Source organism: Notolepis coatsorum (assembly GCF_963971535.1).
Source record: "Notolepis coatsorum genome assembly, chromosome: 17".
Lineage (NCBI taxonomy): Eukaryota > Metazoa > Chordata > Actinopteri > Aulopiformes > Paralepididae > Notolepis > Notolepis coatsorum.
The window spans coordinates 40,346,489-40,362,818 of NC_140181.1; the positions used below are offsets into that span (position 1 = coordinate 40,346,489).

Genomic DNA, 16,330 nt, shown 5'->3' on the forward strand with positions numbered 1-16,330 from the left:
AAAAGAAAGAAAGAAAGAAAGAAAGAAAGAAAGAAAGAAAGAAAGAAAGAAAGAAAGAAAGAAAGAAAGAAAGAAAGAAAGAAAGAAAGAAAGAAAGAAAGAAAGAAAGAAAGAAAGAAAGAAAGAAAGAAAGAAAGAAAGAAAGAAAGAAAGAAAAATAGCAGCTCCAGACTTTATACCTGATGACATCACAAGTTTGAGTCTTACTTCTCTGGTTTCTGGCTTAGGGCGAAATTAGCTCATGTTGATTGAGCTGTTTTAGAAATGTGTAGAGTGGTGTTCCCCTTTAAGGCCAAAGCGCACCCTTACATATAACATACAGTAGCTGTTCAGATAGGCACCAACACCAGAGCTCAGAAGACCACAGACCACAGAGTAGACTAAACTGAAACCAGCACCTTTTGGAGTTTCCAGACTCAAGCAGCTGCCAGGGGAAGCCTAGCTAGGCTAGCTTGTATGGAACCAGCTTGACAAGACACATTCGTATAGACAGAAAAGTCAGGACTCAAATGACTGCTCAGTGCTCACTTTCAGAGTGTATGGTGTATCTTTATAGCCAACCCATTGCCAAAAACAATCAATTGAATCAACTATGTAGGCTACAGTAGGCCTATTACTCGCTTCTTTAAAAACGTGATTAACCATATTATTTTACCAAAAAGGCTGATTGATTGATTGATTGATTGAATTGATTGATTGATTGATTGATTGAAAACTTTATTAACAGATTGCAGAATGGGTACAATACAGTACAGCTCAATACACACAATTGTTAAGGGGATGCAGACCAGAGAAAGACTTTCGTCTTGTTTACATCAGGGTCCCCCATTTTCAATTAATCAGGACATATATGACATACATGACATACAGATAGACAGTAATGCTACATCTATACATTTATGACATACCAGATTTGCAAATACAGTACTGTTTGTGATACAAAAATAGTCCAGAAAAGGGAGTATATACATTTGACGTAAAAACTGTACATTGGAGGAGGTTGGTGGGGTTGGGTGGGTAGGGGAAACACTGTACAACTGTACAAGCAAAACTGTACATTGGAATATTGACAACCATACTAGGTAATTTACTGTACATTGGAGGGGGTTGGGGGGGGGGACACTGTACAAACAAGCAAAACTGTACATTGGAATATTGACAACTTTATTAACAGATTGCAGAATGGGTACAGTACAGTTCAATACATACAATTGTTAATGGGATGCAGACCAGAGAAAGACTTTTGTCTTGTTTACATCAGGGCCCCCCATTTTCAATTCATCATATCATGACATACACGACATACAGATAGACAGTACTGCTACATCTATACATTTATGACATACCAGATTTGCAAATACAGTACTGTTTGTGATACAAAAAGAGTCCAGAAAAGAGAGTATACATTTCAGATGCTAGGCTATAGCCTTGTCAGGCATGGATACAGATTATTTGCGCTAAACAAACAAAAAATGCGCTGTATATTTTACAAAGACAAAACATAACGGTATATAAACATGGGTTAACTAAACACACAATAACAGCAGAATCCCCCGTCTGACTGACAGCCCGAAGCACCCAGAAGTGAACAAAGCGACCCGGAAGCGCTGGACGGATTGGAACTAGCAGGCAGAAAGAACCTTTTATAATATAGCTATACTCGCAAGACAATATCTGCAATCGGGACATAAGGTATTTCTGCACGTCTTTCCATGTCTTTATACTAGTGCAATACTGTAATAAGCAATAGCCTCAAAATGCGTGCATTATGCACAAAATGCAATAGCTGTCCCTTGATTCGTCAAAAAGTTGCAGAATGTAAAAAAAAAAAAATACCAAAAGTGGAATTTTGGTAAAGATGGCACAACGTCTTTCAGGGGACCTGGCGGTGTCCGCTGGCTACGTTATGACCTTTACGCGTCGATTATGTTGTTTTATCAAAATATTTATCTCGCGTCTGCATCTCTTACCTATCGCCGTGCTATCCTTGCAAGGCATGGTTGTAGGAAGTGTCAGTTTTTTTAAGAGGTGGGGAGGCCGGGCTATTCAAACCTGCAATTCGCCGTAAACAATCGTTCATGCCTTGACATGATAAACACACCTTTGTGTTCGCGTCGCCCCCTCACTTCCTCACGATATCATGTTCATGTTCCTAATTTTGGCGTGTGCAGAATATGGCGTCCCGCCTTATAAAAATAAGGCTGCCATTTTTGTTTCTCTTTTGTCTGGAAATGTTTTAACTAAACTGTCTGAGAATGTCTGAGGCGCAGAGCGAGGCCGCAGCGCACAATAGTCATCATGACTACTGACCACCAGATGGTCAGACGCGGTCAAGATGCCGAAGTCAAAAGATGAAAAGTTTTCTAACGCCTTTTTTTGCAGCAGCAGCAGGGCGACCTGTTCTTATTTGGAATAATTCGTATCCACATAATAGATGGCTTAGTAGCATTAGTTATTTATATAGAGAATGTCTAGCTGTGCTAAATAGTTTAGATGACTATATAGATACATCTTCTTTATGAGTAGGATAACCAAAAATACAGTTAATCTATTCACTTCGATGAGGGTGACAGTTTGAACATGTGTGGTGGACTGGAAAGGTGCTGATGGCATCAATGAATGATGAAATGCAATTAATCAGACACTGCATGATTATCTGTAAACTCGCTGTAAACCTAGGCACTGGACATAATGATCCCACAAACGGCAAGGTACCCCAGGCAAAATGTTTTGATTTTGGTTGTCAATTCAGATTTTGTTTGTATATTAAGGTACATGGTTTCATGAAATTAATAATTTAAAAAGTTAATTTAAATGATTAGTACTGTCATCTTATATGTGTTTATATAGCAAATAGCATGATGTCAGTGGTAATTTCCTCCAAATTAGTTGATATGTTATTATACACTTTAAACCTTTTATAATTGGTCCTGGAGGCATCCACTAGATTTCACATACTGTTATATATTGAAAAAGAAGTATGCATGTACAAAATACAGGAACACAGTCTAACTCTGGGACAGGCTCATTATAAATAACTGGTTATCTTGTCATGTGTGACCAGAGATGGGTCTGACACTCATCACGCAGCATGGGAACTGCATAATGAACGATATGGTGAGCCTTTTGTAATTGCCAATGATACTTGGTATTTAATTGACTCACAGGTATGTTTTCAATAGTGGTAGTAATGTAATACAACATACTACATGGTGGCGAACAGATAATGGAAAGGGCTAGGGTTTTCTATTTTATACCACATAATTTGATTGGAGTAGGCTATCCTAGAACGCGGAAGGCCAGTAGGCCATCATCAATCTGGTATTTAGAATAAATCAATACAGATCAGAGGCCGGTCATCGGAGTGCTCCCTATTTCTATCGCTGCGCTGCCTTGAAATATCAGTAAAAAGCATATTACAGATCGTCTTACATGATACATCTGATTTTCTAGGTAATTTAGGCTAAATGAAGTTGTTGTGTTAAACGTGTTGCTAGATGAAGTTGTTGTGTTAAACGTGTTGCTAGATGAAGTTGTTGTGTTAAACATGTTGCTAGATGAAGTTGTTGTGTTAAACGTGTTGCTAGATGAAGTTGTTGTGTTAAACATGTTGCTACTAGATGAAGTTGTTGTGTTAAACATGTTGCTACTAGATGAAGTTGTTGTGTTAAACGTGTTGCTAGATGAAGTTGTTGTGTTAAAAGTGTTGCTAGATGATGTTGTTGTGTTAAACGTGTTGCTAGATGAAGTTGTTGTGTTAAACGTGTTGCTAGATGAAGTTGTTGTGTTAAACGTGTTGCTAGATGAAGTTGTTGTGTTAAACGTGTTCTAGATGAAGTTGTTGTGTTAAACGTGTTGCTGTTGTGTTAAACGTGTTGCTAGATGAAGTTGTTGTGTTAAACGTGTTGCTAGATGAAGTTGTTGTGTTAAACGTGTTGCTAGATGAAGTTGTTGTGTTAAACGTGTTGCTAGATGAAGTTGTTGTGTTAAACGTGTTGCTGTTGTGTTAAACGTGTTGCTAGATGAAGTTGTTGTGTTAAACGTGTTGCTAGATGAAGTTGTTGTGTTAAACGTGTTGCTACTGAAGTTGTTGTGTTAAACATGTTGCTAGATTAAGTTGTAGTGTTAAACATGTTGCTAGATGAAGTTGTTGTGTTAAACATGTTGCTAGATGAAGTTGTTGTGTTAAACATGTTGCTAGATGAAGTTGTTTGTGTTAAACGTGTTGCTAGATGAAGTTGTTGTGTTAAACGTGTTGCTACTAGATGAAGTTGTTGCGTTAAATGTGTTGCTAGATGAAGTTGTTGTGTTAAATGTGTTGCTAGATGAAGTTGGTGTGTTAAATGTGTTGCTACTAGATGAAGTTGTTGTGCTAAACATGTTGCTAGATTAAGTTGTTTGTGTTAAACATGTTGCTAGATGAAGTTGTGTTAAACGTGTTTCTAGATGAAGTTGTTGTGTTAAACATGTTGCTAGATGAAGTTGTTGTGTTAAAAGTGTTGCTACTAGATGAAGTTGTTGTGTTAAACATGTTGCTAGATTAAGTTGTTTGTGTTAAACATGTTGCTAGATGAAGTTGTTGTGTTAAACGTGTTGCTAGATGAAGTTGTTGTGTTAAAAGTGTTGCTACTAGATGAAGTTGTTGTGTTAAACATGTTGCTAGATGAAGTTGTTTGTGTTAAACATGTTGCTAGATGAAGTTGTTGCGTTAAATGTGTTGCTAGATGAAGTTGTTGTGTTAAACGTGTTGCTAGATGAAGTTGTGTTAAAAGTGTTGCTACTAGATGAAGTTGTTGTGTTAAACATGTTACTAGATGAAGTTGTTGTGTTAAACGTGTTGCTAGATGAAGTTGTTGTGTTAAAAGTGTTGCTACTAGATGAAGTTGTTGTGTTAAACATGTTGCTAGATGAAGTTGTTGTGTTAAACGTGTTGCTAGATGAAGTTGTTGTGTTAAAAGTGTTGCTACTAGATGAAGTTGTTGTGTTAAACATGTTGCTAGATTAAGTTGTTTGTGTTAAACATGTTGCTAGATGAAGTTGTTGTGTTAAACGTGTTGCTAGATGAAGTTGTTGTGTTAAACGTGTTGCTAGATGAAGTTGTTGTGTTAAACATGTTGCTAGATGAAGTTGTTGTGTTAAAAGTGTTGCTAGATGAAGTTGTTGTTAAACGTGTTGCTAGATGAAGTTGTTGTGTTAAAAGTGTTGCTAGATGAAGTTGTTGTGTTAAACGTGTTGCTACTAGATGAAGTTGTTGTGTTAAACATGTTACTAGATGAAGTTGTTGTGTTAAACGTGTTGCTAGATGAAGTTGTTTGTGTTAAACGTGTTGCTAGATGAAGTTGTGTTAAAAGTGTTGCTACTAGATGAAGTTGTTGTGTTAAACATGTTACTAGATGAAGTTGTTGTGTTAAACGTGTTGCTAGATGAAGTTGTTTGTGTTAAACGTGTAGCTAGATGAAGTTGTTTGTGTTAAATGTGTAGCTAGATGAAGTTGTTGTGTTAAACATGTTGCTAGATTAAGTTGTTGTGTTAAACGTGTAGCTAGATGAAGTTGTTGTGTTAAACGTGTAGCTAGATGAAGTTGTTTGTGTTAAACGTCTAGATGAAGTTGTTGTGTTAAAAGTGTTGCTAGATGAAGTTGTTTGTGTTAAACGTGTAGCTAGATGAAGTTGTTTGTGTTAAACGTCTAGATGAAGTTGTTGTGTTAAAAGTGTTGCTAGATGAAGTTGTTTGTGTTAAACGTGTTGCTAGATGAAGTTGTTTGTGTTAAACGTCTAGATGAAGTTGTTGTGTTAAAAGTGTTGCTAGATGAAGTTGTTTGTGTTAAAAGTGTTGCTAGATGAAGTTGTTTGTGTTAAAAGTGTTGCTAGATGAAGTTGTTTGTGTTAAACGTGTAGCTAGATGAAGTTGTTGTGTTAAAAGTGTTGCTAGATGAAGTTGTTTGTGTTAAAAGTGTTGCTAGATGAAGTTGTTTGTGTTAAAAGTGTTGCTAGATGAAGTTGTTTGTGTTAAAAGTGTTGCTAGATGAAGTTGTTTGTGTTAAACGTGTAGCTAGATGAAGTTGTTGTGTTAAAAGTGTTGCTAGATGAAGTTGTTTGTGTTAAAAGTGTTGCTAGATGAAGTTGTTTGTGTTAAACGTGTAGCTAGATGAAGTTGTTGTGTTAAACGTGTTGCATCAGGAGTTGCTGCTCGCTCAGTTGAACATGGATAGATACTGGTATGGAACCTCCAGTACGGTTCTAGTTTCATTGGACAATTATTTTGTTCGTGCGTAAAGTAAATCTTTTGTTTGTGTTGCACAGGCATATTTTTAGACATTGCACACCAACACCTTTTGGTGCTGCACAGGTGGGGCTCACGCTAAAAAGCAGTAAGCACACACAGATGATGCATGAAGATGTGACTAATTATGTAATTTGATCATCATTTTTTATTGTGTTTTTGTGGAGTTTTGTTTCTCTCAAGTGGAAAAATCATAATCTCATTTCCTCACGATTATGGTATGCGAATGCGAGGTATGTTTTACTTTTATTTGCGTCATATAGCAATGCATATTAGTGTTCCACTGTCTACAGGTGTACTTGTATTATTTATGTAGGCCTATGTGTTACATTGTGTATATACTTTTTGTACAATTCACCGGTATCTGAAGAACCATGGAGTTGTGTGTTACCTGGAGGGAGTGATAACTTGTATCTAATACTATGTATACGGCTATATGTAGTATCAGAGAATTTCCCCATACCAAGTGTTTCTTGTCAGAAATCAAAGTGAATTTGTGGCTCATAGAAGCATGTTAGATCTATCCCATAATATGTGTCCAACGAGTGGCTATTGGCCAATTGGTATTGGCGGATCAGGGCTTACAATTCTTTTTTCCCACAAACATCCCAGAATCGCCCCAAACTACAGATCTGAAGAACTGTCATAAATCCAAACATGTGTCTGTATATACTGTATGCATTAAGCCTTTTTATCTACTGTCCCAGGGTTATTCCTAAATCTGTTGTGTACTGTCCCAGACACAATTGTATCGTCCACAGTAGGGACGTAACGGTGTACCATTTTGAGGTATATAGCGGTATCAAGCAACCACGGTTCTGAACCATAAGTGACAGCGTAATTTGTGGCAGTGGCTCGGGAGGTAGAGCAGTTGTCTGGTAATCCAGAGGTTCCCGGTTCGATTCCCGCTCCTCCCGGGCACCGTGTTGAAGTGTCCTTGAGCAAGACACTTAACCCCTAATTGCTCCTGATAAGCAGGTTGGGATCTTGCATGGTTGCCTCCGCCGTCGGTGTGTGAATGTGTGAGTGAATGGGTCAAATGTGAGGAACAAATTGTAAAGCGCTTTGGATAAAAGCGCTATATAAATGCAGCCATTTACCATAAGCCTTTCCCATACATTTATGTTGCACGATGTGCATGCATGGCTACGCACGCCACTACATTCAAGGGTTACATTATGGTGACAGCCAGGGGAAGAAATTAAACATCACATTTCAAGTTGCTAACAATATTGAATTGCAATTTAACATACTGTATATATTTTGGTAGATAGATACCATACCATACTGTGACATTTCATACCGTTACATCCCCAGTCCACATGACATTGGGGAGGCCTTCATTTCAAGCATTGTTATCGGCAGTGAAGAAGTGGCATTAGTGCATCCCTAGTTACTTCATTATGTTAACATTTGAATATCACTAAAAAGAAAGGGTTTTGTTTGGTTTGTTTTTCTCTCAGGATGGCAGAGCCTCGATTCAACAACCCCTATTTCTGGCCTCCACCTCCCTCAATGCCAGGCCAGGTAAGACTGTGTTACTCGCAACACTTAAGCATGGAAACATTTCATCTTCCATTGCCATTTGTGTCCACGTGTGAATGTCTTTTCAGTCATTTGGTATCAATCCCTGGCGTGAATAGGGAATTCATATTATTTCCACAATTATTTTCATTAATGAAGAATTTGTTTTGACTTGTAGTTCTTTCTCATGGATGAAACCCTGAGACCTGTAATCTGTATCGATTAAGAGCTCATCATAACAGCTGTTGAACCACATTGGAGTTGCACTCAGTGCTCCTGACTTTGGATGCGTCTCGCGTCAGATGACATTCACACACGGCAACTGTTGAGCATGAACACATTAACCCTTTCAGCTGGATAACCTGGTGCTCATTAACAAGATCAAGGAGCAGCTGATGGCCGAGAAGATCCGACCCTTGCACCTGCCTCCCACTTCTGCCCCTTCCCAGCAGTCCCTGCTAATGCCATCTTCGCCCTCGGATGGCATCACGCAGCATGGCATGCCGATGCTCAAGCCCCAGCAGTTGCCCGGACACCACCCCCAGTCCCAGGGCTCTGGTCAGCCTGACATAGCCCTGCACGCCCGGCCTCCCTCCACCTCTGGGCCAGGTACCGGCTTGTCTGATGCCCACTCTTCTTACTATAAAGATAGACAAGGCTATGAAGGTTCTCACTATAAAAATAGACAAGGCTATGAAGGTTCTTACTATAAAAGATAGACAAGGCTATGAAGATTTCTCACTAGTACCCAGAAGTACCCAGATCTTTTAGTTAAGTAAAAATATCATTACAACAGTACTCCAGTAAAAGTATTTACTACTTCATAGTAAATGTTAGTGGTCGACCAACATTGTTCAGTGGCCAACTCTGATATTTAGAGAGCAGGGGGTTCAATGGCTGATACTATATTATGATTATTTTATGATTTTGCATCTCATAAAATACAACAATTGAATGATAACAAATCAGACACAAAATTTCTGAACTTAAATGAACATAAATATTATAAATTATAATATTCACTCGAAACACAGAAAGATGGAAACAAATATTTGGAAAAAACATGCACTGCATGCGTTTTCTTTAGTATATCTGCACATATTACTTTAAATCACTATAAAATGTACTCGAGTATCAAAAGTTATTATTGTATAGTTGCACTAGTTTTGTACCACTTTAAGTCTTGTATGCAAAACACCTTTTATTAGAAGTAACTAGATACATTTAGTGGTGTAAAAAACACCATTGTTTGGTGTAAAGAATTCAGCCACTAGATGTCACACGAGAGCACCAGCACATTATTCATCCAATCAGATGCATCCATTTCCATGTGGAGGAAATGGAAAGTAGGGAGGGGATACATGCACACAACACGTAAACAACAACATTAATTTTGGACCCGCCAAACTTTAAAAACAATTATAAATTCATTAATCAATAGTTTTTTGGGGGAAAAGCAATACTTTTATTCAACACATTTATAAAAGCTCTGTGGATGTATTATTATTATTATTATTATTATTATTATTATTATTATTATTATTATTATTATTATTATTATTATTATTATTATTATTATTATTATTATTATTATTATTATTATTATTATTTATATATTTCTTTTAATAAATTATTACATAAACTTGTAGAATTCTATAGCACCTTTTTTTTTGCCCTCACTTTATTTAGTACAGTACTTGAGAAAGTTACTTTCCACTCCTGATTTTAACTGCCATTACCTGATATATTTCCCAGAGTCAAATATGGACGACAAGTCAGCAGTCAAGGCCAAAGGACTGTGGGAAGACTGGCACATGAGACAGCTGGGAGAGCAACAAGGCAGAGTCAACCATCGCTCAGGTACAGCAGCTTATTCCTCTCTGCCTTCTGGGGGGAAATGGGAGACGATGGCCTTAGTCAAACTGTATAGTGAATCGTTTTTTAACATGCCAATGAAATGGAAAGTGGTATCACTCCACCGCAGAGACCTGGGTTCAATTCCTCGTCCTATGGAGCCTCTATACAGAACATATATATGGAGCCTCTATACAGAACCTATATACAGAACCTATATACGGAGCCTCTATACAGAACCTCTATATGGAGCCTCTATACAGAACCTATATGGAGCCTCTATACAGAACCTATATACAGAACCTATATATGGAGCCTCTATACAGAGAATTATACGCCTTCAGCGTGGCGTCCCCTACCCTCTGGAACACTCTCCCCCCTGAAATCCGCAACGCCCCAACCCTGTACACTTTCAAAACTGCTCTCAAAACACACCTCTTCACCAAGGCTTTTCCACATTAGTTCGTTTAGATTAGATTAGGTTCATTATCCCTTACCTGCCCTCATCCTCCCCTTTTTATTTATTTTTTCTATTGCCCCCTTTCCCCAGCCCTCTTGATTGTAAAGCGACCTTGGGTTTCATGAAAGGCGCTATAGAAATTTGATTTATTATTATTATTAATTATTATTATTATATATGGAGCCTCTATATGGAGCCTCTATACAGAACCTATATACAGAGCCTCTATACCAGGGGTGGCCAACCCGCGGCTCGCGAGCCGCATGCAGCTCTTTGCCCGCCAATGTTTTGTCATTCATTCCATAAGACGTAGAATAAACATTTACAGACTTCTTTTTTTAAATGGTTAATTTGCATGTTCTTGGTATCTGATTCTAGGGACATCTATGGATCTCAGGGAATGTATTCCCAGTGTCAGAAATATTGTGTATGTTACTAGGCTTGAGTAAATCTTTATGAACCAAAGGAGAATATCAATTCAATTATATATATTTTTTTTTTTATCTTTGACTGAATAACACAATGCTAAAATTGACCAGACCTGAAAAATCTAAGCAAATTAATAAAGGGAAGATGATTAAACAGAAGGTTTTGTAGATACAGTACTGAATTCTGCCATCCGGACACATGCAATTTGAAATATGATTATAGAATATCAGGCCTATAAATTACCTTATTATGGCCAAGTCACACATCTATGGATCGGGCCAAATCTCCCCTTTCCAATGGCAGAATTCAATCTGGATTTAGTATCACCAGGCGTGATTCACAAGTACAGTTACTTTTTTTATAATGTACATTTCTCAAATCTTTTATCAGATTGCAACGCCGTTTTTTGCTAGACGTTCACAAAAAGGTAGACAAACTAATTGTGTTCTGTATTATGGCAATCACGTTCAGGTTTGTGGGAGATAATCCCGAAAAATAAGAGAAATAAAAAAGTTAATCCAGAAGTCAGATGATTGACAGGGGCTGGCGTGAGCTGGGTAGGGTAGTTTTTCATTAAAAAATTCATCAAAAGCCCTGGGTCTCTTCCTTCAAAAGACTACACTCACTTTTGGCTGCGCCACTTCGTCCTGTCAATATGCGCCGGTTTCCGACTCAATGCCCTGAGATTTCTATAATCATATATTTCATTAATAACAGTTACAATCATTGGTAAACAAACGTAATGCTGAAAATATACACTTTGACTGCTGTTTTGACAGGGTTAGGGTCTTTACTCTTGGCTACATTTGAAAAGAAAACGCAACATTAATTCATACATTCTGTAGAGATGGATTTATGGCCTGATGTCATTTGCGGTCCAGTACCGGACCACTCGGGCCGCTCGGGCTTAAGAGGTGAGGCCCAAATAAAAAAGACATTAGCAACATCAGAGGCCAGAGGGTGGGACCTATAAACACATAAAGGGTGCCGTGACTGAAAAAAAGGTTGAGAAACGCTGGTATATGGTGTGGCTCTTTGTGGTACCAGTCATTTTTGTAGCTCTTAGTCTCTGACTGATTGGCCACCCCTGCTCTATACAGAGCATCTGCAAGCCACCAGATTCTTCACAATTACACCTGATCAGCTTACAGCCTCCAAACCGCCTGCCGGACTTAGCAACTTGGCTTTCACACCAAAAGCTGTTAGCTTTCCATTTCAAAATGAACCCCAGGTGTTATTTTAGTAATTTCGGGTGGATTAGGAATGTTTTCCATTTCAAAATGAACCTCAGGTGTGATTTCAGTCATTTCAGCTTGATTAGGAATGTTTTCCATTTCAAAATGAACCTCAGGTGTGATTTCAGTCATTTCAGTTTGATTAGGAATCTTTTCCAGGGACGCCATTCTTCATTCCCAACACTGCAGGTTTGACCCCAACATCCCGACCCGAGGGCCACATCACATCAGAGGCCCTGACCCCCACCACCCTGACCTCCAGTAGTCAGAACCGCCTAGGTGGAGCGCCTTGCCTCAACATCATCTCTGGGCTGGCCAGTGGCCCTGGCATGGAGCACATGAAAGCTGGGGGCCTGGCAGGACTCCTGGGACCCCCACCCAAGGCCCCCCGGGGCCGCAAGAAGATCAAGGCTGAGAACTCTGGTCCTCTGCTGGTGGTGCCATACCCCATCTTAGCTGACCAAGGCTGTATCACTATTGCCCCCAAAGAGGGCAAAACCTACAGGTCGGGACCCATGATGTTTTAACGACTTCTTTGTTCTTTGAGAAATTCTAGTAAATATCTGGTTAGCAGTCATTTAGACAGCAGAATTGCATACTTCGATATCACAATTTCATAATGATATGATCCCACTGAAAGACGATTAACAACACTATTTTGGTATTGAATCTTGAATCTTTGGCAATAGTTTTAAATAACACTCTGCTCTGGTACTGTGGCATTGTATGTATAGTACTGGTATAGAGACACTGAGTGAGGCATTTACAGAACTTGTCGACATATTGGCTTAAAGGAAAACTCCAACATTTTGGGAAATTAGCTTATTTGCCATCTACCCTGGAGTTAGACAAGAAGATACATACCTTTTTTCTTCTCTGTGCATGCAGTAGGAGTAGGAAGACGGGCACCGTTAGCCTAGCTTAGCATCAGTCACTGGAAGTAGGGTCCTCCATTAGCCTAGTTCCCAACGTCTTCCTACTCCTACTGCATGCACAGAGAAGAAAAAGGCATGTATCTTCTTGTCTAACTCCAGGGTAGATGGCAAATAAGCTAATTTCCCAAAATGTTGGTGTTTTCCTTTAACAGCACATCATTAAAGTGACAGTGTTTTGTTTTGCCACTAGATGTCGCACTACTGGATGCTTACATAGGGATTGAACTATGTTCAGATGAAATTGTCAAACTAGGCGTTGCAGGTCAAATATGACTTGAGATCCAGCAATTGCATGTTTTATTTCATGTGTAAAATCGCGTCAGAAACACATTTTACTGTAGGTTCAGCTTTAGGTAGAAAAAGAGAAGGTTTTACGAGGGAGCGAGCAGACATTTTCTTTTTGAAAACAGCAGAGAACCAGGGACTGTCCAACTAGCAGCATGCATTCCACTTGGGGGACATGGGAAGTAGGGAGGGGATACATGCACAGAACATACACATAATGTGCATACTGTGTCTCACCAGACCATTTGAGGCAAGAGAGTAACGTGTTGAAGCACCGATGGTCTTGGTTGTCAATGTTCCGTCTCTCCATCCATGCCCCAGATGTAAAGTGTGCCCGCTCACCTTCTTCACCAAGTCAGACATGCAGATGCACTCCAAGACCCACACAGAGGCCAAGCCACACAAGTGTCCCCACTGTTCCAAGTCGTTTGCCAATGCCTCCTACCTGGCCCAGCACCTGCGCATCCACCTGGGAATCAAACCCTACCACTGCTCCTACTGCGAGAACTCGTTCCGCCAGCTCTCACATCTGCAGCAGCACACCAGGTCAGTGTAGTCATGTAACAAGACACAAGGAGAACACGTTTCCCCATTTAGACCTAAAACGCCTGCTAATAATGCATTATATAGGCTGCATATACACACAAATGTGTTTCCCGGTTTCAATGGGTTAAGGGGAATGCCGCCCAGCCAGCAGTCTCGCATGTACTTCAAAAGTGACGGACAAAAGCAAAACGGTTCTCTTTACTGAAACAGACGATGACCGCAGCAATGATTGGTCGCATTTGGCACCTTTTTACTTAATTAATTTCCTTTTTTGTCGGACTGGTGTGATTTGCAAATGAAAAAAACTTCTTTCAAGATTTGTGTACATTGTCCGTCCCAGTATCTCAAGTCTCTAATTTAATCTGCTGCACAAGTTAAACTAAGTGTTCAAGTGTCTCTCTCCTCTGTCTCCAGCACGCAGTACAGACTACAGTAGATGACGACGCGTTTTTGAAACGGTCATATTTTAAGAAAAATAGGCCTCTACCCCTGTGTACAGTGCTTCAGCACATCAAGCAGTTTCAGAAGTACATGAAACTGAAAGATGGAATTCAGATCCTGAACCAGAACGAGCTAGTGAAGATACAGGGACAGCCAGTGAAACAAAAAAAGGTTTTATTACGATTATATATATTTTTCTAGCGGATAAATGTTTCCATGGATAAAGTACAACTAGACAATTAAATATACTGTACATATTGTAAGCAGTGCGGTGCAGACATGTGTTGGAGCTGAGGGCCTGTCCCCATGGTCGCAGGACAGAAGGACAGCTGAGGGACTGTCCCCTGGTTGCAGGACAGAAGGAACAGAGCTGAGGGACTGTCCCCTGGTGGCAGGACAGAAGGAACAGAGCTGAGGGACTGTCCCCTGGTTGCAGGACAGAGCTGAGGGACTGTCCCCTGGTTGCAGGACAGAAGGACAGAGCTGAGGGCCTGTCCCCCTGGTGGCAGGACAGAAGAACAGAGCTGAGGGACTGTCCCCTGGTGGCAGGACAGAAGGAACAGAGCTGAGGGACTGTCCCCTGGTTGCAGGACAGAAGGAACAGAGCTGAGGGACTGTCCCCTGGTTGCAGGACAGAGCTGAGGGACTGTCCCCTGGTGGCAGGACAGAAGGAACAGAGCTGAGGGACTGTCCCCTGGTTGCAGGACAGAGCTGAGGGACTGTCCCCTGGTTGCAGGACAGAGCTGAGGGACTGTCCCCTGGTTGCAGGACAGAAGGACAGAGCTGAGGGACTGTCCCCCTGGTTGCAGGACAGAGCTGAGGGACTGTCCCCCTGGTCGCAGGACAGAAGGACAGAGCTGAGGGACTGTCCCCTGGTTGCAGGACAGAAGGACAGAGCTGAGGGACTGTCCCCTGGTTGCAGGACAGAAGGACAGAGCTGAGGGACTGTCCCCTGGTTGCAGGACAGAATGACAGAGCTGAGGGACTGTCCCCTGGTTGCAGGACAGAAGGACAGAGCTGAGGGACTGTCCCCTGGTTGCAGGACAGAAGGAACAGAGCTGAGGGACTGTCCCCTGGTTGCAGGACAGAAGGACAGAGCTGAGGGACTGTCCCCCTGGTTGCAGGACAGAAGGAACAGAGCTGAGGGACTGTCCCCTGGTTGCAGGACAGAAGGACAGAGCTGAGGGACTGTCCCCTGGTTGCAGGACAGAAGGAACAGAGCTGAGGGACTGTCCCCTGGTTGCAGGACAGAAGGACAGAGCTGAGGGACTGTCCCCTGGTTGCAGGACAGAAGGAACAGAGCTGAGGGACTGTCCCCTGGTTGCAGGACAGAAGGAACAGCTGAGGGACTGTCCCCTGGTTGCAGGACAGAAGGAACAGCTGAGGGACTGTCCCCTGGTTGCAGGACAGAAGGACAGAGCTGAGGGACTGTCCCCTGGTTGCAGGACAGAAGGACAGAGCTGAGGGACTGTCCCCTGGTTGCAGGACAGAAGGACAGAGCTGAGGGACTGTCCCCTGGTTGCAGGACAGAAGGAACAGCTGAGGGACTGTCCCCTGGTTGCAGGACAGAAGGACAGAGCTGAGGGACTGTCCCCTGGTTGCAGGCTTTCAGAGGCAGGACAGAAGGAACTGAGCGAGCGAGTGAGTTACACATGTAATTTACGGGTTACAGTATATGATACAAGATGCATTCCATTTTTGAAACAAGCAAGTTAAAGTATAGATTTTAGAACCAGGAACCAGCATCGTTTTGAAGTATCCATTTTGGCATCTGGATGAATAAAAAAATAAAACGATACCCAACCTAAAGCCATAAAACCCAAATTAGGTATTAATTCTGGTTCAGATTTCGATCAATGCTAGAATATAAACCTAATTTGGGTGTAAGAGCTCACACAAACATTTTATGGCCTCATAAAGTCAGAGCTCCATTGTCTATGGAGCAGCCCCAGATTTTACATCCCAGTTGCCAATTGGAGGGTTCTCTCTCCGATTTCTAGCTTTAGAAGAGAGTGGTGCATGTTCACAAATACTGCCTGACACTGTCCTGGGGCAGAGGAAGAACATATGAATTCTTAAAATGGGTGGCATTCCCCTTTAACATCTGTTGATTTCAACTGCAATATTTTCCCCCGTCACTTCCAAGAGTCCAAAAATATTTAATTTATTCTTCCTTGAATGTTTCCACCCTACATTCTACCACAGAATCCACACTGGTGACAGGCCGTACAAGTGTGCCCATCCTGGATGTGAAAAGGCCTTCACCCAGCTCTCTAACCTCCAGGTTTGTGTCTCATAATTACTCTGGTTCAGTGTTCATCGCAACATCAAGTACTTAG

At 41.0% G+C, this 16,330-nt stretch overlaps 1 protein-coding gene across 2 annotated transcripts in view; it reads left to right on the top strand.

The window, feature by feature from the left end:
• The first annotated feature begins 1,593 nt into the window (after window positions 1–1,593).
• The window catches only part of znf362b (zinc finger protein 362b), a 28,444-nt gene continuing 13,707 nt past the window's right edge, over window positions 1,594–16,330 (top strand). Inside the window, exons 1-7 of one of the 2 annotated variants that reach the window (XM_084332762.1) lie at window positions 1,594–1,692; window positions 7,746–7,809; window positions 8,160–8,415; window positions 9,562–9,666; window positions 11,944–12,289; window positions 13,326–13,550; window positions 16,197–16,275. In XM_084332762.1, coding sequence (XP_084188888.1) covers window positions 7,747–7,809; window positions 8,160–8,415; window positions 9,562–9,666; window positions 11,944–12,289; window positions 13,326–13,550; window positions 16,197–16,275 — 1,074 coding nt within the window. In that variant the 5' untranslated portion in view covers window positions 1,594–1,692; window position 7,746. The remainder of the gene's footprint in view (window positions 1,693–7,745; window positions 7,810–8,159; window positions 8,416–9,561; window positions 9,667–11,943; window positions 12,290–13,325; window positions 13,551–16,196; window positions 16,276–16,330) is intronic. The other variant, XM_084332763.1, reaches the window with a different exon arrangement.